The sequence below is a fragment of the Tiliqua scincoides genome, chromosome 8, assembly GCF_035046505.1.
Source record: "Tiliqua scincoides isolate rTilSci1 chromosome 8, rTilSci1.hap2, whole genome shotgun sequence".
Taxonomy (NCBI): domain Eukaryota; kingdom Metazoa; phylum Chordata; class Lepidosauria; order Squamata; family Scincidae; genus Tiliqua; species Tiliqua scincoides.
The window spans coordinates 18,217,538-18,240,432 of record NC_089828.1 but is presented as its reverse complement, the minus strand read 5'-3'; the positions used below and the strand labels follow the sequence as shown (position 1 = coordinate 18,240,432).

The 22,895-nt window shown below is 45.7% G+C and overlaps 1 protein-coding gene and 1 pseudogene across 1 annotated transcript in view; one reads left to right on the top strand and one right to left on the bottom strand.

Moving 5' to 3' along the window:
- The first annotated feature begins 6,376 nt into the window (after positions 1-6,376).
- LOC136659476 (5S ribosomal RNA) lies at positions 6,377-6,496 on the top strand (annotated as a pseudogene).
- Positions 6,497-7,901: 1,405 nt separating this feature from the next.
- TBC1D21 (TBC1 domain family member 21) overlaps positions 7,902-22,895 on the bottom strand; it is a 30,206-nt gene continuing 15,212 nt past the window's right edge. The window contains exons 3-10 of the mRNA XM_066635461.1: positions 22,151-22,254; positions 21,267-21,361; positions 17,407-17,517; positions 16,650-16,750; positions 16,106-16,202; positions 13,370-13,467; positions 8,253-8,369; positions 7,902-8,054 (exon numbers count right to left, since the gene is read on the bottom strand). Of these exons, the coding sequence (XP_066491558.1) occupies positions 7,902-8,054; positions 8,253-8,369; positions 13,370-13,467; positions 16,106-16,202; positions 16,650-16,750; positions 17,407-17,517; positions 21,267-21,361; positions 22,151-22,254 (876 nt within the window). The remainder of the gene's footprint in view (positions 8,055-8,252; positions 8,370-13,369; positions 13,468-16,105; positions 16,203-16,649; positions 16,751-17,406; positions 17,518-21,266; positions 21,362-22,150; positions 22,255-22,895) is intronic.

The window sequence follows — 22,895 nt, the reverse complement described above, 5'->3', positions numbered from 1 at the left end:
TGCTCCACCAGATCCTGAACTCTGAAGCTCTCAAGTCTGCACAAGCAAAATAACCACAAAGGCTTAAGAAACCCCATTAGGGGGCTTGGGGCTTCCCCCGAGGGAAGGGGACAAAAGTCTCCTGAGGTTTCCTGTGGAGTGCCACGGTTGCCACGTTTTGGCACCACAGCACCTGACCCAGCCATTGGCTTTAGAATTGGAGTGCCTGTCAGTATAACGACACTTCTGATGGAGGGGGAAGACCGTGGGTGTTCCAGCCAATCTGTCTCCTGAGTTCAGTGCCTCAGTTGGCTTCGTGGATGGGACAGCTGTGATTGTGCAATAAGATCTAGCCATCCAGGGTTCTTTGTACTGACCTAAGGGAGGAACATGCAGCCTACTGTGGCTTGGGGCATTTCCCATTTCTGCCTTGGTCTCCTCCTCCGTTCCTTTTCTTGTCCACTTTAATGAAGTCTGTCAGGCTGTATTAGCAGAGGCTCTTCTGATCCCACCCAGGGAGCCTCTATTGCAAAACAAATACTCCAGCATCAGCAAAATGTCTGGAACAATAAAATCCAGTTGCCAGAAAAGATGTAGCTCTATGCTAATGTCCACTGGACCCCTTCCTAGCTTATTACAGGCTCTGAATATGATATCAGCAGATTTTCTGCTCCATTTGCCAACCTGAAAGAGAATGAATGAGTTTCTGATGCAGGGCAAGAACATAGGAAGCTGCTGTCTACAGAGTCAGACCATCTAGTCCAGTTCGCTCAGGGTTGTCAGCCCTGATTGGCAGCAGCTTTCCATGGTCTAAGACAGGACGTTTTTCCCAGCCCTCCTTGAAGATACTTTCAGGGACTGAACCTGGGACCTCCTCCATGCAAAGCAGATTATCTCTGGTTCATGGGATGGATGGATCGTCTCCCTTTTTCTTTAATTATCTTGGTGATTTATGTTTCTGATGTGGGTTCCGTGTCTTTTGTGGGAGGTGACAAAAGCCTGCAACATAAAGAGTAATTGAAGTGTCTCAGGGTGTTTAAAATAATGCCTTTGGCTTAGCATAATAGCTCCTGGATCAATTGTCTGGGATATGCCTTGAAAAGATTGTAGAAATTGATGTGTCTGAGGGCACAATCCTAACCCACTTTCCAGTACCTACATAAGGGCAATGCAGATTCTAGGCAAGGGAACAAAGATTCCCTTACTTTGGGAGTGCCATCCAACTGCAGGATGCAGCACACATCCCATTGGCACAGCTATGCCAGTGCTAGAAAGTTGGTTAGGATTTGGGCCTAAGGAAGGGTTTCTCAAACTGTGGGTTGGGACCCACTAGGTGGGTCATGAGCCAATTTCAGATGGGTTCCCATTCATTTCAATGCGTATTTTATTTTTAGTCTATTAGTCTTGATGCTACCATGGGATGTAACTGCATTTGGGGAAATGCTACAAATCTGTACTTTTTAACAGGCTACTATATACATGCTTTTAACAGTGATAATGGGGCTTACTCCCAGGTAAGTCTGCCTAGGATTGCAGCCTTTGGGATGTTTGGGGGATTTTTTTAAACAGATCAGCAACTGCTTGATAGGGCGAGGAGGGTTCTTCTTTCTTTTAAATAAATTTTTTAACTTATGCTTATTGTAAACTTTTTATTTACTTAATTAAATTAGATTTTGATTTTGTTGTATGGGTGTGTGTGTGCCCCCTCCCCAGCACCTTTAGGCGCTCTTCTTCTATCTTACATCATTGCATTTATAAAACCTGGAGCTGTTTTTCCAGCCTGGGTACAAGTGCTCATAGTGAGAAACGAGCTATTTTTTTTTTAAAACAGCAGTGTCCATTAAAACCATAAACTTTAAAAACTGCTGGACAGCAAATTAAAATGACAGTTGTCAGCAAAAAAACCCCACAACTCTCTTTTAAAAACAGGGCATAAATCAATAGTAACCAGTAAAGCGTTTAAAAATAGAATCATCCCCTTTTCGGGAGCAGCCACAGAATCTGAGCCCAGCTTATCTGCCCCTCCTCACTTGGTCTGACTGCTTCCTCTTCTGTGACCATGAAGCATTTGGCTTGTTGCTTGTTTAAATCTCTGTTGAGTGAGCCCGTCCACAGTTTCTAATCACAGAGGCATTTTCAGTAGGTGTTAAGCTCTCCTTCTTCTGCTTCAGTTAATGTGACTAACCATAATTCACAGGTTTCCATTTTCCCACATTAAATGTCACCGCACTAGCGGCGGCATTAGGGTTTGTGTCACCTGGTGCAGGCCAGTGTGTCACCCCTATGATGGACCTCCCCCCATGTAGTGGGAGGGACAACACTCTGGGCAGTGGGCATGGTGATGTACCATTGCCCCACCCCATTGGTTTTTTGGTTGTAACTTTTGCTAGAATAGAGAAATTTCAACGCGGTTTGTTTCATTGCATTCTGCATGAAATCACACATCGGCTGATATAGAACATGATGGTATTATTCAAAAATATCAAGATTTAAAATTTTTTGGCTGGTAGTGGTGTCACCCCTCCCCATGTGCGTCACCCGGTGCAGCCCGCCACTGATGACACCACTGGAACACACCCCCTTTCCTTCTAGTGCAGGAGAAGACATTCTCCCCAGGGCTGGCCCTAAACCTCCCATGGGCTGAGGTGGTGGTCAAGTACTAACCTCACTCAGAGATGCATCAACCATCTCCTCTGCTTTTCCTTCTCTTTTCTCTTGCTCCCTGAATTTGATCAGGAAGATGGGAAGGGAGAGGAAGAGGAAGTGTGTAGGAGAACAGTGGGCTAGATTATCATTCTCCACATTTGCTCTTCTGCTTCATTTTCCTCTTCATTTTTGAATGCAGGAGGATACTGTCTTCCATGTGGAATTCCGGGATTTCAGAATCCAGTAAGGGGAACAGCTGTGTAAATAGGCAATGACAAAGCTCCCAGCTGTTCAAGGTGGTCTTTTATGCAAGGCAGTGGACTTGGATAGGAGATTTAGGGCACTTTTGAACCTGCCTTGATGCACTTCAGGTAGAACACATCTGTTCTTAGGTGATGTTCCCCACTCCAGCGGAGGATGCCAAGATGAGACAGGAAAGATGTAGGTGTTAACTCAGTCATGTTTATTGTGCAATAATGGGAAAGGGGAAAAACAGAAATCAAATGGCAATGAAAAGAAGGTAATGCTTTTAAGTGAATAAATTGTGTCTGCTGTTGCTTGCTGTTGAGTTCTCAGCTAAAATCTATGAAAAGGATGCTGAGGTGCCTTTAGGAAGGGAAGGCAGAGAAAGGATCAGGGGAAGGCAGAGGGATTGAGACACACCAAAACATCCTATGGACAGAGGCAGGAGGTTGCCATGAATTTATATGGAGTCTTTTGTGAAATGAACTTTTCACAATGACAGGAAAAAGGAGAGAGAGAGAGAGAGAGAGAGAGGAGGGGTCGGCTTTTACCTTAGGCCTGAGCGTGGAGCACCTCTAGCACCAATGTTGGTCAAGGGGAATATGGAACTTCTTGTGTCTCATCCATGTGCCCTGACTTGTAGACATGTGTCAGCTACTCATACTGCATGACACTATGTAAACCACTTTGTGAAGAATTAAATATTATTATTAGTATTAATTATAATGTTATATTACATTATAATTATAATGTTATGAAATTACATTATAATTATAATGTTATATAATTATAATATAATTATAATTGAGAGCCATGTTGGTGTAGTGGTTTGGGAGGTGGACTTAGACCTGGACGAACCAGGTTCAAATCCCCAAGCCCCTCAGCCGCGAAGCTTCCTGGGTGACCTTGGGCCAGTCACTTTCTCTCAGCCTCACCTACCTCACAGGGTTGTTGTGAGGACAAGAAGGAGGGGAGCAGCTGTGTACAGCGCCCTGAGCTCTTTGGAGGAAGGGCGGCATAAAAATGCGAATAAATAAATAAATAATGTGCAGATAACAGCATAATTAGACTCGATATGGCAGGGGTTCTCATACAGGTGGGATGCGACTCACCAGCTCTGTCTCTGTCCTCAGAATCGCACCACCGCCGGGGACTAAGGGACTTTTTTTAAACTCACCTCTGCCGGCACCAGCCTCCAAGGGGAGCAGGGAGCCCCATGGAGCCCACTGCAGGTCTCACCGTGCCTTAGAAAGTCTAAAAATAGCAATTGCAGCCCACCTCCAGATTGTGATCATGAAACTGCAAGTGATTGTGATCACTATTTTTAGAAATTCTGAGGCCCTGAAGAGGGCTCAGTGGGGCTCCCCTCACCCCCTGGAGGCCAGCGCTGGTAGAGGTGGGTTTTTTTAAAAAAAACATTTGCCCCCGGCAGCAGCGTGATCTTGGGGGTTGTGTCGCCACCTTCCCTCTTTTCCTGCAAACACTTAGAGCGGTACTAACTCTACATGAGAGTTTGAGAACCGCTGTAATATGGCATTAGTTTTCACTTTAAATAGCAAGTGGGGACAGTGAAACCACAGCGGGTATTTTGTTGGACCTCCTTACTGTGGTTTGAATCTCAGTCGTGCCCCCTTGGGAGCTATTTTTAAATACAGGTGGGATTTTGGTATGCGTGCATTCTGGGGCAAACCTGGGAGGAGCAAGGAACCTTCGCATGACCCGGAAGTGGGTCTTTCAGCCTGAAAAATGGCACTGGAGGCTTGGAAATGGCACAGTTTTTCTGTGCAATGGTAGGAGCCCTGATTTTCACACTTTTGTTTTAAAGGCCTTTAAACCTGGACCCCAGTATCCACTGACATCTGTGGTAAGTCAGATCTGTGGTTGCTGGATCCATGGATACTGGGGTTTGATTGTAAAAAAAATTATGTTGGCTTTCAACTGGTTGAAGCTTTAGAAGGAAGTTCTCAGTGCCTAGCAACTGTTACCCTGCACATGTCTGATCTTGTCTGATCTTGGAAGGTAAGCAGGGTCAGGCCTGGTTAGTACTTGGATGGGAGACCGCCTGGGAATACCGGGTGCTGTAGGCTTATACCATAGTCTTTCGAGACTGAAGGTTGCCAACCAATGCAATCTCAGTGGCAAGAATAAATTGACAATGGAACCAACTGTTGCATCAAGGAGGAAAGGTGAACTTCTCCGGAGGTCTTCAAGCAGAGGGGGGTGAGTCATTTTTGGGGGAATGCTCTAGCTCAAGATTTCTTTTGCATCAAATCAGGAATCAGATTAGATTGCCTACAACCCTCTCTCCAGCTACATGAGTTCTTTGTCCAGCACCTACTATTTGAGACTCTTCAACTGGGGAGGCTCCACTACCAGGCATGAGGGCCCTTCCTGCACCCCAGCAGCCCAAAGATATTTGCAACAGGCACCCACGACCCATTTTAGTAAGCAGCAGGACCAAAGAGATTCTCAGCATGCACTCCAGGGTTTGTTGCATTATTATTTGCCTTGACACCTGGGCCTTCATCGTAGGGTCCCAGGTTGACTCACGGCATTTTAAAACCCAGAAAAGAGTAAAAACTGCCATCGCTGAGAAGAGCTGCTTGGGGGGGGGCATGTTCACATGCGCACTAGCACAAATGGGTGCCCTTCCCCTCCCGCCTGCTCTGAACCTGTCGCATTTGATAAGTGTCAAGTCAAGGTTCTACTGCGTCTGTCAAGGTCACTTTCAACATGTCACAGTTCGGCAGGCCGCCGCGCTCCACTTCATTTGCAATTTTCTTCTTTGAGTGTTTGCTTATTTTGGGTTTTAAGTAGCCAGGATCCCTTGGAAAGAACTGCCTGCATGTCCAACTCGAGGAGAGTCAACAAGGCGGAGGCAAAGAGCAGGCCGGGGTTCAGGAGGGCAGTGGAAGCAAAGGCATGGCGAGAACCTCTCTGGGTCGTCCCTTCTCTTCTAAGTGAGCATGAGTGTGATGGGGTCAGGTGGCAGGACTTTTTGCCTGCGTGCGGAGTCAGAAACGGCATCAAACGAATGCTGAATTTACCGCATGGAAACTTAAATACAAACATCTCCCTGGGTGACCGATAATTGATTAAGGAACATGCAGAGGCAGCATTCAGGCTAGTTATGACACCAAATCTTAAACTTAGTCACTGCGGAATATGAATCTCAGCCTCGAATATGAGCCAGGCACTCCTCCAACTCACACTTGTAGCACACAGACCCTTTGGGGGTATCTGGGGATGGGTGGGTTGATTTTTGCTGGAGATACAGCGTGAGGAGCAAGTGTTAACCACCCCTTCCCCCAAGGCCCTCTGCAATTGCTTTTAGTGAAAGAGGAGGCATTTCATATGAATATACAATGGGTCCTCCTTATCCATGCAGATTTCTGTGGATGCTGAGCCTGTAGCTGGAGGGCCTCAGAGGACCTTCCAGATGCAACCAGAAGTGCCTCCCAGACAAATCTAGGAGGCACTTCCAGTTTTGCCGGAGACTTCCAGTCATGTCTGCAGCAACTGTTACCATGCACATGCCTGATCTCCTCTGATCTCAGAAGCTAAGCAAGGTCAGGCCTGGTTAGTACTTGGATGGGAGACCGCTTGGGAATACCGGGTGTTGTAGGCTTATACCATAGTCTTTCGAGACTGAAGGTTGCCAACCATTCCAGTCATGTCCAGGAGGTCCTCTGAGGCCCAACCATAATAATCTGCAGAATTTAATATCCGTGGGGGTCCTGGAAGAGATCCCCCATGGAAACTGAGGGTCCACTGAATACTCCTGCCATATACAGGGTCTGCTCATTGGTCCTGTTAGCTTAGTATTGTCTGCTCTGGCAGCAGCTCTACAGGGATCTCTCTTTGCCCCAGCTGGAAATGTCAGGAATGGAACCCAGCACCATCTGCATGCAAAAGAGATGTTCTACCAGTGCTGATGGCCCCCTGCTGGCTTCAAGCAGGCCTCTTTAAAATGCAGATCCATAGTTTGGCCCTCAAGTTTTGCAAAGCCAGTGCTAGGAGAAAAGTGCTTGCCACCCTTACACCTTTTTTGAACTGACCCACAGAAATGGAAGTCAGAAATCTGTTCCCAACTCCTTTCTATTCTGCATCAAGAACATCAATCTGGGTCACATGGGTCATTTGATATGGCCTCTTTAATATAGTGGTTGGCCGAAGAACTCTTTCAAGTCCGCTGGAACCTGAGGACAAATTGGGGACATGTTAGGATTATAAAAAGAAACCCATTCTGTCACTCTCCCTCTTCCTACTATAGTTTTCTGATCTGGTAAAAGATTCTGCAGTGATTCTCCTGCTCCCAGGCAAGAGAACTACCCTCACCCCAAGTTCAGCAATCTTTAATCCACACTCCCTACTAGTTTCCCAAGCAACTGGAAAGGAGTGTGGTGCAGGACCAGCCCAGGACCCCCCAGTGCCTGAGGCGACATGTTAAATGCTTCCACTGGATGGAGCCGAAGAGGAAGTGTGAAGATGAGGAGAGTGGTGGGCTAGAACATGGGACACTCTAGCTCACCACTCTACTCTCTTCCACACTCTTCTGTTCCTTCCCCTTCTTCAGTCTAGGGGGAGGATGAGCAGTGAGGGAAAGTGGACAGATGGAGAAGGGTGCCCCCCCAATCTGCTGCCAGAGGGGACTGCCTTAGTTGGCACCCTGGATAGGCTATGATAGGAAGAATGAAGGACAATCGGTGATGATGGATCTGGCTCAGCAGATCTTTCCAAAATCCATGCACCTGATACTGATATACTTTCAGTGACAAACCATTTCCTGCTCCTTCCTGAATCTCTCTCTCTGCTCAACTTGGCTTTCCCACCCCATTGGAGGGTCCTATTATCTCATTCTGGGTAGTTCACATATACTGGCAAACCATGATTTGGCATCACAAGAGTTTGGCTCAGGTATGCACACTTCCTGTACCTCCCCCCCCTTTCATGTTCTGTCTCAATTACTGCTTTCCTGTTCAGTGGCAAGTGTGGTTCATTTCATCCCAGAAGAACCTCTGGGAGAGTTTGAATCACAAGTACATCTCCTTTCTGCACCCAGTTGTGCTGGCCTGGCGAGGGATCTGGTTCTTCACCTTGTCTTTACGTCTGAAGAGAAGGTCACATGTGCTACGAGCTCTGGAGATCACGTCATTGGCTTCCAGGTCTATGATATTGTTGCACAGCTATGCAAGGGAGAAAGGTAAGAACATCAACTATCTCCAGACTGTTGCCTGCCATGTTACAATCAATGCTTTTTGTTCTTGAACAGTACTTGAAGGGTATCCAGTACCTGCCCCAAAACCCAGGCATAGCTCCCCAGGTTATTTGGATATGTGAATCCTGTGTTTGAACTTTGAATCCCCCCTGGCAGCCTAGCTCACCATTAAGATATCATCTGCATTCATGTCTTCTCTGAGGATCTGATCTCTCACCATCTGCAGCATGGTGTAGGCTACAATGACTTGGAAGTTTCTGCAGGGCAAACCAGTTAGGAAAACCTGGGAGAAGAACAACACACACCAGGATCAGCGACTGACCACCAAGGATCCCCACCTCTCTTTACTTTGGCTGAATTATACCACTTCTCTGTATATTTATTAAGTGAGCAGCTCTATGCAGTCAATGGTGTTTTTTAATGGGATGCACTGTGTTCAAAGAGGGATGGGGGTGACAAGGCGATCCGATCTACAGTGCAAAATTTGATTGCTACAAATCCATTCGCTTTGTATCACTGCATGGATCCAATTCTTGGCACCATCAGGAGGAACCTAGAAACCCCTGGGGTTGGGGGATAAGAATAGGCCCTCAGTTTGGCTGTACTTGTCGTAAGAGGAGACTAAACAGCCACCAGGTAGATGGGACTCGTCAGCCTGGGAAGGCAGCTCATCTGAGAGAAGGAAAACTCTGATCCCAAACCTCCACTGCCTTGTGGCTACATCCAGTTATTGAAAAGGCTTCAGGAGTCAACCTCGAGGCAAAATCCAGAGCCGGAGTCCCTGAGGCAGTTCATGGCTGAACACAGTCACGTTCTGGCAACTCCTGCAACACCGCTGGAACCAACCGTATTGGCCTCTGCCTTTCCATTGGACCATTTCAGCGATGTGGTGAGGGGGGATTTGCTGCATGGGTGACAGTCTATCCTCCATATCTACTTTACCCAGGCTTCGCACACTGGAGAGGACACTCTGTTCCAGAACCACCATTCAGAGCGCAATACCATAGTCTTCCGAGACTGAAGGATGCCAACAAGATGATGGATCCAATTCTTGGCACCATCAGGAGGAACTGCATAAATGCAACTACCCCACTCACAACCCTCCTTCCCGAGGAAACTTTCACATCTTAGGTTGTCCTTTTCTCTTCAACTGCTGTCTTTCCATTCATGCCCTTTTCCAACAATTCACATGTCTTTGGTTGCAAGTCCAATAAACTGACCAAGCAGTCAAACACCAACTTCACTAAAGGGGACTTCATCCACTAAAATGGAGTGTTGGGAGTGTTAGGACAGACAAAAGAAAATATTTCTTTACCCAGCGTGTAATTAGTCTGTGGAACTCCTTGCCACTGGATGTGGTGATGGCATCTGGTCTAGATGCCTTTGAAATAGGATTGGACAGATTTCTGGAGGAAAACTCCATCACAGGTTACAAGCCATGATGGTTATGTAAAGGCTGAAATTAGCTGGTTGCTCATTATCAGGGCCAGATACGAATTTTTTTTCTACTATCCAAATTGGCCGCGGATGGCAGTTTTTTTACCTACCCCAGGCTGGTGAGGGAGGGAAGGTTCATCCAGTAGGTTTCATGCATTAAAAATTGGTCACTGCGTTGAATAAAGTAACACAAGTTAAACCTAACTGCAGTCTGGTGTCTTTGCTGTGGGTGTGTGTGAGCATAAATAGAATGCTAGATGGAGGGAGGTGGCAGCAAGATGCAAGTATCTTGTGATCTTTTGTGTGCTCCCTCAGGCATCTGGTGGACTGCTGTGAGATACAGGAAGCTAGACTAGATGGGCCCTGGGCCTGATTCAGCAGGGTTCTTCTTATGTTCAACAATATCAAGGTGTACTCCCTGCTTGTGCAGGTGGGGAGCAGGTAACAAAATTCTTTTCATGCAATTGTGAGACCGCCCTCGGGCTTTCCAACCCAATTATTTGTGACTTAATAAAGCTCTAGAATGTAGAGGAGACAAGGAAAGGTGCTATTTGTAGGCTTCCTTAATTCCTTCCCTGCTGTCACAAGATTGAAATTATTATTATTATTATTAACAACATGGAGCCTCTGAAGTAGACCATGGCCAGGATGTGGAGCTTGCTATGGTAGAGGCAGAGCCTAGTGACACATGGTGGATCAGGAGAAGAGCCTGGCTGTGTCTGATGCCTCAAGGCTTGTTAGAGATGGGTGGAGACATGACTAGCCAATGTCTTTCAGAAATTAGCCTGCCCAGGGATGAACCATCCATGACGCTGGCAGAGGTAGTATTCTCATGCAGCTGGGCTTCCACTTCAGTCCACCTGCCTACTTCTGCTACTGCTCCTCCTCCCCAAATTCAAAAAGGAAGAGAGGAATGGAGCAGAAGTGTGAAGGAGAGGAGAACGGTAGGCTAGAGTATCCACTGGAAGAGAGGATATTCTCTTCCTCTCTGTTCCCTTTCCCTTTGGAACCCAGGGAGTGGGAAGAGAAGCAGTTACTGCTGCGGAAATTGGTACACTGCTGGGAAAGGGAGGGCAGTATTTGGGACACTGCTTTACACAGTGGGAGGACTTGGGCTGGCCCAGAGCTTGGCCCTTCACCCTGAAATTTTACTCCTTGCCCTGGCTACCTTGGAAAGGAGTTAGAACTCTGAAAGCTCAGGTCAAAGCTTTCAATTGGGCAGCCTGTGTAGACAACAAAGAATTCACTTTGTAATCAATTCCTGGTGCCTGGAGGACTCCTAGAGAAATTAGCAAGTAGTTTGACTTACAACACATTAAAAAAAAGAAAGGGAAAAAGAAAGAAAGAAAACCTGTACATGCAAGGATTAATTGAATCTTTCAAGCCTGGCTTTGGAGACAGCAAAGAACTTCCTGACCCAGATGGTGCTTTTGCCCTCCATGTAATTATAAGCAAAAGGCTGGCATGTGAGGACCTCCTCAGCGGGAAGAGCGAGCACCGAGAGACTCCACGAAGACATTAATTGAAATCATCAAAGCAGCCAAGGTGCAGGAAGGAGACTGAGAATACTAAGCAAAGCTGCAAGGGGCAACCGTGTTGGTGGTTCTCAGAGCTTGCAGCTACAGCAAACTTGACCACCAGCTTGAAAGGCACATGGCTTTAGAGAGGAAGGGGAAGCAACCAGTAACACAGGCCGGCTGTGTATCTGGCATGAATCACCAGTGCCCAGATAGCATTCATGAGCTGTGGAACAGCAACATATCCCTGTGGCTAGACTTCCAGCCCCCTCCCTTAATTTTACTGAGGGACTCAACAAAGCTGCCAGCAGCATTCTATGTGGCATTCAAAATCCAGCACAAAATCCACCGTTTGACCTAGGTCAGATTTTTCTCACTGACATTCAGAAATGGATTTCTAGGGTAGTGTTAAAGAATGGTTCTTTTTCATGAAGCACATTCATTCCCATTTTTCCCCCCAAATCCACAAAGGAGTAGGAGAGCTTTGGAGGCAGGCAAGTGGGCAGAAGAAGGCATGTGCCAGTCAATCCACTACCTTAGGCGAGCACCTCAGTCAGTCTCATGGACAAGTCATCCCTGTTCTTATAGATACTCCTTTGGTTTGCTTGGGAATTTCTCAGATGTTTCTCTTTGAGGGGAACCCTGATATTCTGAATAGTCCTTTTTTTGACATGTTGGTGTCAGTACAGGTAGATTATCCCTTATCCAGACATCCAAAATCCGGACTCCACATGAATTCCACATACACTTTGGTCCAAGACTTGGTTTCTGTAGTGTAAACACTAGAAGATCTTGTGCTCATTCCCATGTACAGTGCAGGTACAGGCTGTAAGTTCTATTCTCTGCTCTGAGGTGTTTACCTGTACAGACATCATTGAAAAATGTCCAAGAAGCCAGCACACACCCATATGGGTAACCGCAAAAAGAGCAAGTATTTCTCATTATATTTATGCAATTATTCCAAAATCCAGACAAAGCTGAAATCCAGACACCTTCCCATTCCAAGCAGTCTGGATAAGGGATACTCAACCTGTAACAATGCATTAAGAAGTGCATATGAAGCTGTGGTCCATCTAGCCCAGGATTGGTTCCTGGGCCAGCCCTCCTCTGAGTTGGTTCTCCTGAGACTCTGGATAATGTCGCTTCCTTTTTATCTGGGGTAATAGCCAGGCAGAGCCCTGGGACTCTGGGCAGCGACTGATGTTTATGCTTATGTTGTGTTGTGTTGTCTTTGTATATTCCTGTTTTGTTTTGTTCTTTCTCTGTATTTTATGCCAATAAAGGTCTTACTGAACTGAACTGAATTGGTTCTCCAGTGTCATGGGTAACAACCTTTGTCAGTGCTGCTATCTGATGTCCTTTTTTTTTTTTTTTTTTTTTTTTGGAGATGTTGGAGATTGAATGTAGAACCTTCTACATGAAAAGCATGTATGTGTTTTACCATATTGAGTCTACCGAGTCAGATGACTGATCTGTTTGGGCCAATACACCTGACTGGTAAGTTATCCAAAGTCTCAGGCAAGAACCTTTCCCAGTATGTTATGAACCAAGATCCCTTTAATGGTAGAAGCTGAGAAATTGAACCTGCATGCAGCCTGTTCACTTTGTCATTGAGTTATGGCTGAGTAGTAGCTGCTACTAGAATCGAAAGGAATTTGCTCCCAAACATCTCCTAAAAATGTTTCTCTGAATATTGCTGTTTTAAGATCTACTGGCTATTCTCGGAATATTTCATCTCAGCACTTGATAGCCAGTGATATTTGTTTTCAATGTATGACAATATCTGACACTGAAGACATGCAATGGCGTTAAGTATTTGATTGGATATGATAGTCGCGAGACATCCTATTTGAGACCTGCCACACTCAAAACAAGCAAGAGTTACTTTTAGACAACAGACTTGATTTTTTGAGGCCAAAGAAAAATCACATTCAAATCTGAGTCTTAAAACTGCACATAGGAAATCTGAAATTCTACCAAACTGTGAAATTTTGATCTGGAAGTAGCTAGAACAATTGAACTAGGCCTAACAATTGAACAATTGTTAGTCCTAACACTAAGAAATAACTGCCCAAATAGATGAAAAGCTATTACTGGTGGTGATTCACTGGATTCTATTCTCTGTTCACTCTTTATCCTCCCATTGGTTTGATCATGGAACCAGAACAAGTGATGACTTCCTACTGAATCTAAAGTTCAACTCAGGTTCTCTTAGACAGTCTCTAGCTTTTGGAGTTTCCCCAAACAAGCTTCAAACAAGTATTGATGCATGCCCCGTATCAGCAATCCGGGATCAGATACTGCCAAACAAACAATCAAACCCACTCACCTCCCACAGTCTCCAAACGTCATCAAAGGACTTGAAGACTCTCTGGAAGAAGAGGCAGAACCATGGGAACAATGATTGCACAACTCGGCCTTTCCCTTCTAGAAAGTGTAAGTAAACCACAGTTAAGGAATTCATATATGCTCTTTTCTCAATAGTAGGCACATAGTTGAGGGAGAGGGGGGAGGAGCAGAGCTCTGGGACTTCTCCTATAGCAGGACCACACAGGTACTGCCTTTGAAACTTTTTTCCATAGAATCTTTGCTAAGGAGATGCATCAGGTTCAATAGGAGACAAACTGAGAAATTTGTCTAAGGGCACATGCCATGCTAATGTAGAGGCAGTTGACTTTTCCAATGGCTGCTTGAGAAACAGGATGTGGCTCATGTTACATTAAGGCTACGATTCTCTGTCCACTTCTCTGGAAGTAAGTCATATTTAATACAGTGGGACTTCTGAGTAAACATGCAGAAGCCGGGTACTCTAGTATATATCTCTTATTTATGGAGAATATTTTTTAATTCCATTTTCCAGTTTTAAATGTTTGATTTAAACTACTGCAAACCCACTCTAAGAACCTAGGGTGAAATGAGCTAGATCTTTAAATGAAATATAATAGGTTTCAAAGTAGGAGTGAGTGGCAGGCAAAGAAAACACCCTAATGAAGAAATTGGAAGTTAATTTTGTTGTTGCTATATTGTCTTAGTGGGGTGTTGGCTGTAGGGGAGGAGAGTCATGACAGGCCCTCCAACATTTACCACTACGTCGCTGCTCCACATGGAAGGACCGGCTCTAGAAATGCCTCTTCACTATTGCTAAGCAAATCCATGCAGAGGCATCACTAGGGTTTGCATAACCCCTTGAAAGAGCTCATTGCGTTCCCCCCTTGTTAGACCTCCTTACATACCAGACCATACAGAATAAATTACAATATCATACACACAGCCTAAATGCAGTGGCGTCACCAGGGTTGGAGTAACCCCACTGATTTTACTTATTTACTTATTTAAATAAGTAACAGTACAGGTCATCTAACAAATCAGTAACCAGCAAAAAAAGCCAGTGGCCAACTTGATGACACTCACACAACTAAATAAGAGCTCTAGTATTAGCTCTGTTGTGTTGAAATGAGAGCTGACCGATACTAACACCTTATTGGTTCCCTGCTGTGTCATAATAACACCTCATTGGCTCTCAGAACTGTCTGTCTCATTGGTCAGTTTTGAGTTAGGGAAACTCACTTTTTGCCACATAAGGCAGTTGTGTTTTCCTTTTCAGATTTTTTTAAAAGTTATAACCTTTGATAGAATTAGGATATGTCAATGCAGCTTGTTTCATTGCATTCTGCCAGAAATTACACCAGTGGTGGTATTAACCCCCAAGTGTTTCACCCAGTGCAGTCTGCACCCCTCCGCACCCCCAGCGACGCCATTGAATCAATGCATATGATAGTCTCCTATGCCTACTCAATGTGAGGGCATAAGAAAAGCCCTGCCGGATCAAACCAAAAGACCATCTAATCCAGCATCTTGTTTCGCACAGTGATCTGCTTCTGGGAAGCCCACAAGCTGGAGAGAAAGGTTTGCTATCTGCCTCTACTCATTACTACCCTCTAGCTCAGGGGTGTCAAACATAAAGCCCACAGGCCAGAAGTGGCCCTTGAAAGCTCTTTGTTCCCTCCCCTCTATAATTAGGCACTCCCACAGTCACTTTTTCAGCACTGTCACTTCTACCAAGCCTCTGGGAGGCAGTGACAAAAGGAGGCCTCAGAAGGCAATGATGGAAGGGCCAGACCAAGAGAGGTGAGAGAGGAAGATGCTGTTTAGGGATGCTGGAAGAGCCCAATTGTTATATAGGCCACCTTTTCAGCAGCACCGCTTCTACTGAGGCATCACTTCAAAGACCACCTCTCAGCTGCTGAGCAACAAAGTGACACCTTGGCAGAAGTGGTGCTGCTGAAAAGGTGACCCGCATGATAACCGAGCTCTCCCAGAGTGTAACTGGGTGCTCTCAAATTTTGAAAATATAATCAAGATTTGCACGTTTTCTCTTCTGTCATATGCAGCTAATGAGTTCCTGTGTGAGAACCAAGTGCCTATTTCTGGTCATCACCTGCTTAATGACATAATTTCCTGCTTAATGATGTCACTTCTGGCTCGGTTTCTGGTACTTGGATCAATCTTCATGATCTTGTCTGATCTTAGAAGCTAAGCAACATCAGGCCTGGTAATTACTTGGATGGGAGACCACCTGGGAATACCAGGTGCTGTAGGCTTATACCAGAGTCTTTCGAAACTGAAGGTTGCCAACCAATGATATCACTTCTGGCCCACAGTAGGCACCATGGATGCTAGCTTTGGCCTGCGGTATGAAAGGCGTTTAACACCCCTGCTCTAGCTGGTATTCAGACATACCACTGTGTATTCAGACATACCACTGTGAACCTGGAGATAGCACAAAGCCAACATGACCAGTAGCCACTGATAGACCTGTCGTGAATTTTTCCAGTCTCCTTATGAAGTCACCCAAGCTAGTAGGTTTCACCACCGCTTGTGGCAACAAATCCCACAGTAATTATGTGCTGTGTGATGAAGGACCTCCTTGTGTCTGCCTGGACTATTACACCACCAACCAAGTATTGTGGACAGCTACGTTGTTGACAGCCACTTTGTGGTTTGAAATCTCAGGCAGGTAGCATGACAGTGGGTGAACTCTAACCAGCCAGGTGGTAAAGCTTACCTAGGTGCTCAGCGAAGACAGGATCCAAAAATGCAATCAAAGCTGTTAGCATAGTTAGATTCTTTTCCACTCCAATGCTCAAGATGCAGCTGTTCTCCTGGACCAAAAGAAAATCCAGGATGTGACAACATTCAAAAGAACACCGAGACCAGATGGCCTAGCCTGGTGACATCATTCTCTTACACAGTGAAATCCACATGGCCACACCAAGACACCTGGGACATCAGGGTGTTTATTCCATGGGCAGATTTCAATGCTCTGAGACCTGTATGCAAAGAAACTTAATCAAGAATCCCTGCAGATGTCCAATCTTTTACTGCCAAGATAGAAACTCCTAAACCTCACTGCTCCAAGATCCGGGTTGTGTTTACCCTGTGCTCAATAGGGCTAACCTGGGCATGCCTGTTAGTCATCCAACTAGCCAGTTAGCAGAGGTAGAATTTTTCTTGGACAAGGAGGTACTGATTTGTCAAGGGGTGGGCCCAAGGCAGACACACAAATGGTACTCTTGAACCCTACTGGAAAGGTCCATGAAGACACTTACTGTTTTCTGCAGAAAGAACTGAAACAGCCAGTAGATTTCATGCTCCTTTTCCACAAGCAGCAGGAAGAGCAAGAGCATCTCATGGAAACCCTGCTGGTATTCTGCCAGGCAGAGGGAAAGGAAAAACAGATGAACTTGAGAGTTCCAATAAGTTTTGTCCTATGGTTCCAGTTTTCAAGCATCCACTTCCCTACCTCCATCCAGTTAGCAAATCACTCTCTCTCTCTCTCTTTCCAATAAAATCCAGACCAATTTGATTCTCCAATGCTACTCAGTGGAAACAGGGCTGGTATCAGCACAAGATCCCTTAGGTAACTGCTGAGTGTCTAGGGCCCACTGCAGATGTTTGATATGGCTCATGGAAGAGTTCCCCTTCCCCTCGTGGCAGATGCAGTGGGCCAACTCATTCTCAGTGGGCCAACAGCAGCAACAATGTTTTACCTGGTGGCTGCAGCAGACTACCACTCCCTCTAGCACTGAATCATTATGTGGGATATTGTTGGGGTGGGTGAGTGGTAAAACAGCAGATGGCAACTGTAAGCTAGGATGTCCTTGTTGATGTTGTCTGTCCTTCCAGTAAGGGACAGGAGGCTATTCAGTTACAAGGTGGCCTGCAAGAAGTTGCCTTGCCACTGGCACCTGGAGCTAGACTGCAGCTTCACCACCTAGAAGAGCTATCCTGTTTAAGCCCAGTATCTCTCCTTGAAATTCTCATCTCACACTGACAACCGACTTTCTTTCCTGCTCTTCTACTCACCGGCTTCCACATTGCACACGTAGTTCACCAGGAGAAGCTTTTCCAATTGGTTTTTGTCTGCAATGGTGTTGCCTTCGGCATCTTTGATATAAAGCCTCTGAACATCAGACTCTGCAAAGGGGGGAAAAAAAGAGCCAAATGGAGCTACAGCGAGCACAGGCCATGCCAGAGTACAGGATCAGATACTCCAAGCCCTTTGAATGACAGCCAGCTTGCCCCAAGCAAGGCTCTGGATTCCATGCCAAGCATCATGATTTATGCTGCAGTGGATGTCAGCAGGTCAGAAAAAAGATGTTCACTAGCAGATTGTGACTGAACATATGAGAAGATCTCTGAGTCCATTCACTTCCTTCCTTCAAATTCAATTAAACACGCATCCCCCACTGCTTGTTTTAGATCTCTGAAACTTTTCATGGCCTTGACCTACACTATGGTTTTGCACTTACCTAGAAATAAAATGAATTTGGAGAGACTCCCCCTCCCCACCGGAAATTCTCTGACCTCGTGTTTCCTTGTGAAACCTGAATATATATTTTTTCTAAGAACATTTTTCCCTGATCACCAATTGCTATTGTTAGATTTAAAGTGTTTAGAAAAATACAAGTTGCCCAAATTATGTATTCATGCATGTGTGAAGGGCATCCCCAAAGAGATCAGGGTGTACCTTTTACCTTCTTTCATTCTTTCCAGACAGTCCTCAGTAAGATTGCCAATTTGCCCACAATGACCCCCACATCTTTTGCTTTCTTCCCCCCTTGAGTGAGTGGATGGAAAAGGTTAACCTCAGACCATTTAGGGATAACCACCAAGCCCTGCCCCTTTATCAGCGAGCCCCACCCCTTACCACTGGTCCTGCCCCTTTAATACCAGTAATTAATTCCCCTCCTTTTTTTTCAAAGGTTGACCGTCTTATGATGTCATCAGGCACAGGGTGACCAGATACAGTGGAGGACAGAGTGCCTATACCTTTAACTATTGTATAGAAGAGGGAATTTTGGCAGGTGCAGCTCAACATGGAAGAGTTTAAAAAACTGTACCTGCCAAAATTCCCACTTCTATACAATGGTTAAAGGTATAAGCACTTTGCCCTCCATTGTATCTTGTCACCCTGACCAGGCACCACCACTCTATCTGACTTGGCAGCCCTGTTGACCAGGTGTATGCAAAGGTTATCAGATCATAAATAGTCTCTGAGTCAGTCCTCTGGGACAAATGGATCCACAGACTTGATGGGCCTCTCCTTGCAAGTAATGACCAGTAATAGAGAGTGCAGCCACTCCATGCATGCCCTGTTGAGTCAGGCAGATTAGATGTAGGAAAGTTAAAATGCAGGAGGTGTGGTCTGGAAATGGATCAAGCTCCATGAGCTGAAATAGGGCCCAATCCTATCCTAAAGGGCCCAATCCAATCCAATTTTCTGATGCCGGTGCTGTTGTGCCAATAGGAGAGGCAGGCACAAAGGCCTCCTCAAGGTATGGGAACATTTGTTAACTTACCTCAGAGCTGCACTGTGGTTGCACCGGTGCTGGAAAGTTAGATGGAATTGGGCCCGTAGTGAGTTGACCAGAGTGTTCAGGACAGATGCCTGAGATTTCTCAGGAGCAGCCTGATGAAGTCATAAGATGACGCCTGATAACATCACAAGATGGCCACAAGATGGAGAAAAATGGGGGGGGGGAGATCTGGGTGGAGGGCAGAGTCCAGCGGCAAAGAGGCAATAGAAGGTTGAAGACCACCAGCACTCCATAAAATAGCCTAAGATTAATATTTGCCACCTGTCTGCCTGAGAAAAGACAAACTGGAGAAATGGTCATCCGGGACAAAGTTGCAAAGTTGAGTCCATTAAGAGGTGTTGTGGCTTAGTCACTAAGGAATGACGCTATGGATCAGGAAGTTTTCTTTTCTCAGGTTATAAGTCTGTCCCTATGTTCAGCCGCAAGATATCAGATGTTAAGTTCTATCTTCCCTGCCATGATGAAGCAGGAGGAACAGGTGCTGGCTGAGATGAGTTGACAACAGGGGTTGCCATCTCTTTTGGAAGAGTAGAGAAGTCTGGAAATTGCTCATTGCATATTTAAATGCATCGATGTGTTTGGAGATGAAGTAACCCTTTTTCGAGTGCTGAGACTGAATGAAATCCTGCTGCCAAAAATCTGCATATTAGGAACAACAACAACAACAAAAAAAAAACAACACACATCTGGGTGATTTAAAACAAGGCAGGATGTTGTAAAATCTACCTGACAAGGAAGAGATATACTGAAGCCCTGCCTGCCCTTGAAGATTGCACTCTCGAAGAGCAGCTATCGAACAGCCTATCTTTTTTCTATAAAAGCGGAGAACGATTTCATTTTACACCGTTCCCGAGAGCAGGAAGGGCAATAAAGGGGAACATTTCCCCGGGTATGTGACCTGTTTAAGGAATTCTTCAACAAAATGGGAAATCTATTATTTCTGAAGGGCCAGACTGGGCCTCACCAAGCACTAAATCTTAGCACTGGGCTGATTTATACAGGTGACGTTGATTTGTAACATTAATTTTGTGGTATCATTTAATATACAACAGGGAGAAGCCTGAATAGGGACCTGAATATAATCATAATATTCACTTTACACGCGTCCTTTCGTCTGTGAGAAAAATAGGCCCTCCAGCGCCTTCTCATCGGACTTTCTCCAGCTACACGTTTCCTCTCCATCTTCCTCTTTGGCCTACTATCTTTTTACCTGTAGGTCTTTCTCTGGGGGCATTTTGATCTGGCACTCAAATGCTGCTGGATTCAGCCTAGGACTTACCAGCTCTAGTTAATCAGACATGACATGTCTGTAAAGAGGACTAGTCGTAAAGAAGGAGTAAAGAACAGTGCCGGCCACTCCATGAGTCCAGCTGGGGTGGTAGTTTCAGGCATTGGACTGGCAGGAGGATGCTTACCTCCATCCATCCCCCTAAAGGAATAATGCAATGCCCTCATGCCTGGGGCAATGATGTCATGATGTCACTTCTGGGTTTTTCTCAAAGGAGACAGTGCTCACTCTGGCAGCTTCACAACCCCATTCTTTCTCCTGTGGAGGCTCCCCTTTGAAGGAGAAGGTACAGAGGATGTGAAGTTGCCAGTGCCTCCTCTGTAACTAGGGTGGAGCCTGGAGGGCAGTTGCCCCTTGGGCTCTGCCCTAGTTATGCCTCTGGACCCACTTACCTCCACTGCTTCTCCTTATCCCTCTTCCAAAGGAAGAAGGAAACAGAACAGGTGCAGGGGTGAAGAGAGTCATCCGAGTTGCTCTGGCTCACCACTCTTTATTCCTCTGCATTTCCACGTTGGTTCCATTCTGCTCTTCTTTTTCAAATCCAGGGAGAGGGAGAAGCAGTGGTGACTGGAGTGCCCACCAGGTAAGAGGGTACAGTCTTTTGGTATACCTCTACTGGTGCTAGGAGAGCTTGGGTCAGAATGCCACAATTTGAAGAAGTTTAAGATGTCAAAAATGTGAGTTGAAGCTGGGTCAGGATTCCACGCTTTGATGTTGCAACTTGAATGGGAATGTTGAACTTGGGGATTGCACTGCCAAAGATACATTGCTTGTCACCATGTTTTGCTCATGACCAAGAAGTAGGTAGAGTGTAGGGACCCACTGTATTATGAGGGGCCCAGTGCAAGGCTTTGCCTCAGGGATTCTTAAAAAGCTTCTAAAATGGGATAAGGGGGAAGGAAAAAAAATTGAATAAGGGTCTCAACGATTTTCTGTTTTTAAGCCATTTAAGTAAGGGTATCTCAGTCCATCGGCTTGAGCTGATAACATTTGAATTCCACCTGAGCATTGACAGGGAAAGCTTCCTCCCTCCTCAAGTCAGCCATGTGGCTACTTACTGATGAAGTTCCGGACCTCATTGAAATCTCGGTGGTCTGTCTCCAGCAGTGGCTGAATCTTTTCACACATGTTGCACAAGGACTCATAACTTTTCCTGTGAGGAGAAACAGTCATTGGTTGGAGTTAGGCCAGGTTATTCCCAGAGAGGATTCACACATAGATTTTGTTGTGTTGAGCACAGTCAGGCTTTGGTGTTAAGCTTTGGTGGACCTCCAGGCAAGGGCCTCTACAGGAGTCGCCCAATGTTGGAACCCCTCCCCACATGCACATAAGGTCCCCAGCCCATCGTACTGGACAGTACAGAGGTATCAGAAGCAGCATCTTCTTCAGTGCCACTCCTACCACCCTGATAAGCCAAAATCCATGCGGAAAACTTAATGGGCAGCAGCTGGAATGGCAGTCACCTTCTCGAAGCATCCATTTTTTAAAAAATCAATGCCGATTGATCTCTTTTCTGCACATATGCTTTCCTGCTTCAAACAATGTTGCATCATGGGACACATGGATAAAAAAATATGGCCCCTCCAAAGAGACAGTTGAGTGGTGAAAGCTCAGGCCAGAAGCTGCTACATACTAATAAGATGAACAGTTTTTATTGAAATATTAAAACAAAAGAGGCTTCCCCAAAAGCAAGTCCCCTTCTTTTCCATCTGTGCCATACGTTTGGCAGGGCATTCATTTCAGAACTAGCAGGAATGGATATAAATGGGGTCCATTCCTATCGGTTTCCATTTACTCCAAAAATGAATTCATGTGCTTAATGTTTCCAGTGGCCCTGCTTTTGCTTGTGAGATGTGGGAGAGTATAGGGGAATGAGCCCCAGTGTGTTGGGGAACCTCTCTTCCATGTGCCTTGTGTCTCTGCTTCCTGGACATATTTGTACCTCCTTGCGCTGTCTACTGTGAGCCTCTCATCAGATGAACTTCTCCAGGAGTAATAGCCTGTGAGAAACTTCCATACTTCTGATCTCACTGAGGGATCAAGACCCTGCAACAAAAGAACACAGGAGAATGCAGCAAAAAAGAAGAACCAGCCAGGTTCCCCCCTCTCAATTTGCCCTTAGAAATGGAGGCTGTGTTGTTTGTAAGATAAGGGTTTTGTTTTGCTTGTAATCATTATCAGAGGCCAAACTTGTCCAAGGCCTTTATATTAAGGAAGGGATAGAATCCAGCAAAGTAGAGATTGAAGGTGGGTCCGACTCCACCGTAGAATCTCTGTGGGTTAAATTACCAGGCTTGTGCAGCGATGTAATACTGGGGGCGTGCTATCGTCCTCCAGACCAGAAATCTGATGGGGACCTTGAAATGAGGAAACAGATCAGGGAGGTGACAAGGAGGGACAGGGTTGTAATCATGGGGGACTTCAATTATCCTCATATTGACTGGGTCAATTTGTGTTCTGGTCACGATAAGGAAACCGGATTTCTTGACGTGCTAAATGACTGTGGCTTAGATCAGCTAGTCACGGAGCCCACCAGAGGACAGGTGACTCTGGATTTAATTTTGTGCGGTACGCAGGACCTGGTTAGAGATGTAAACGTTACTGAGCCATTGGGGAACAGTGATCATGCTGCGATCCGTTTTGATGTGCACGTTGGGGGAAGAATACCAGGCAAATCTCTAACAAAA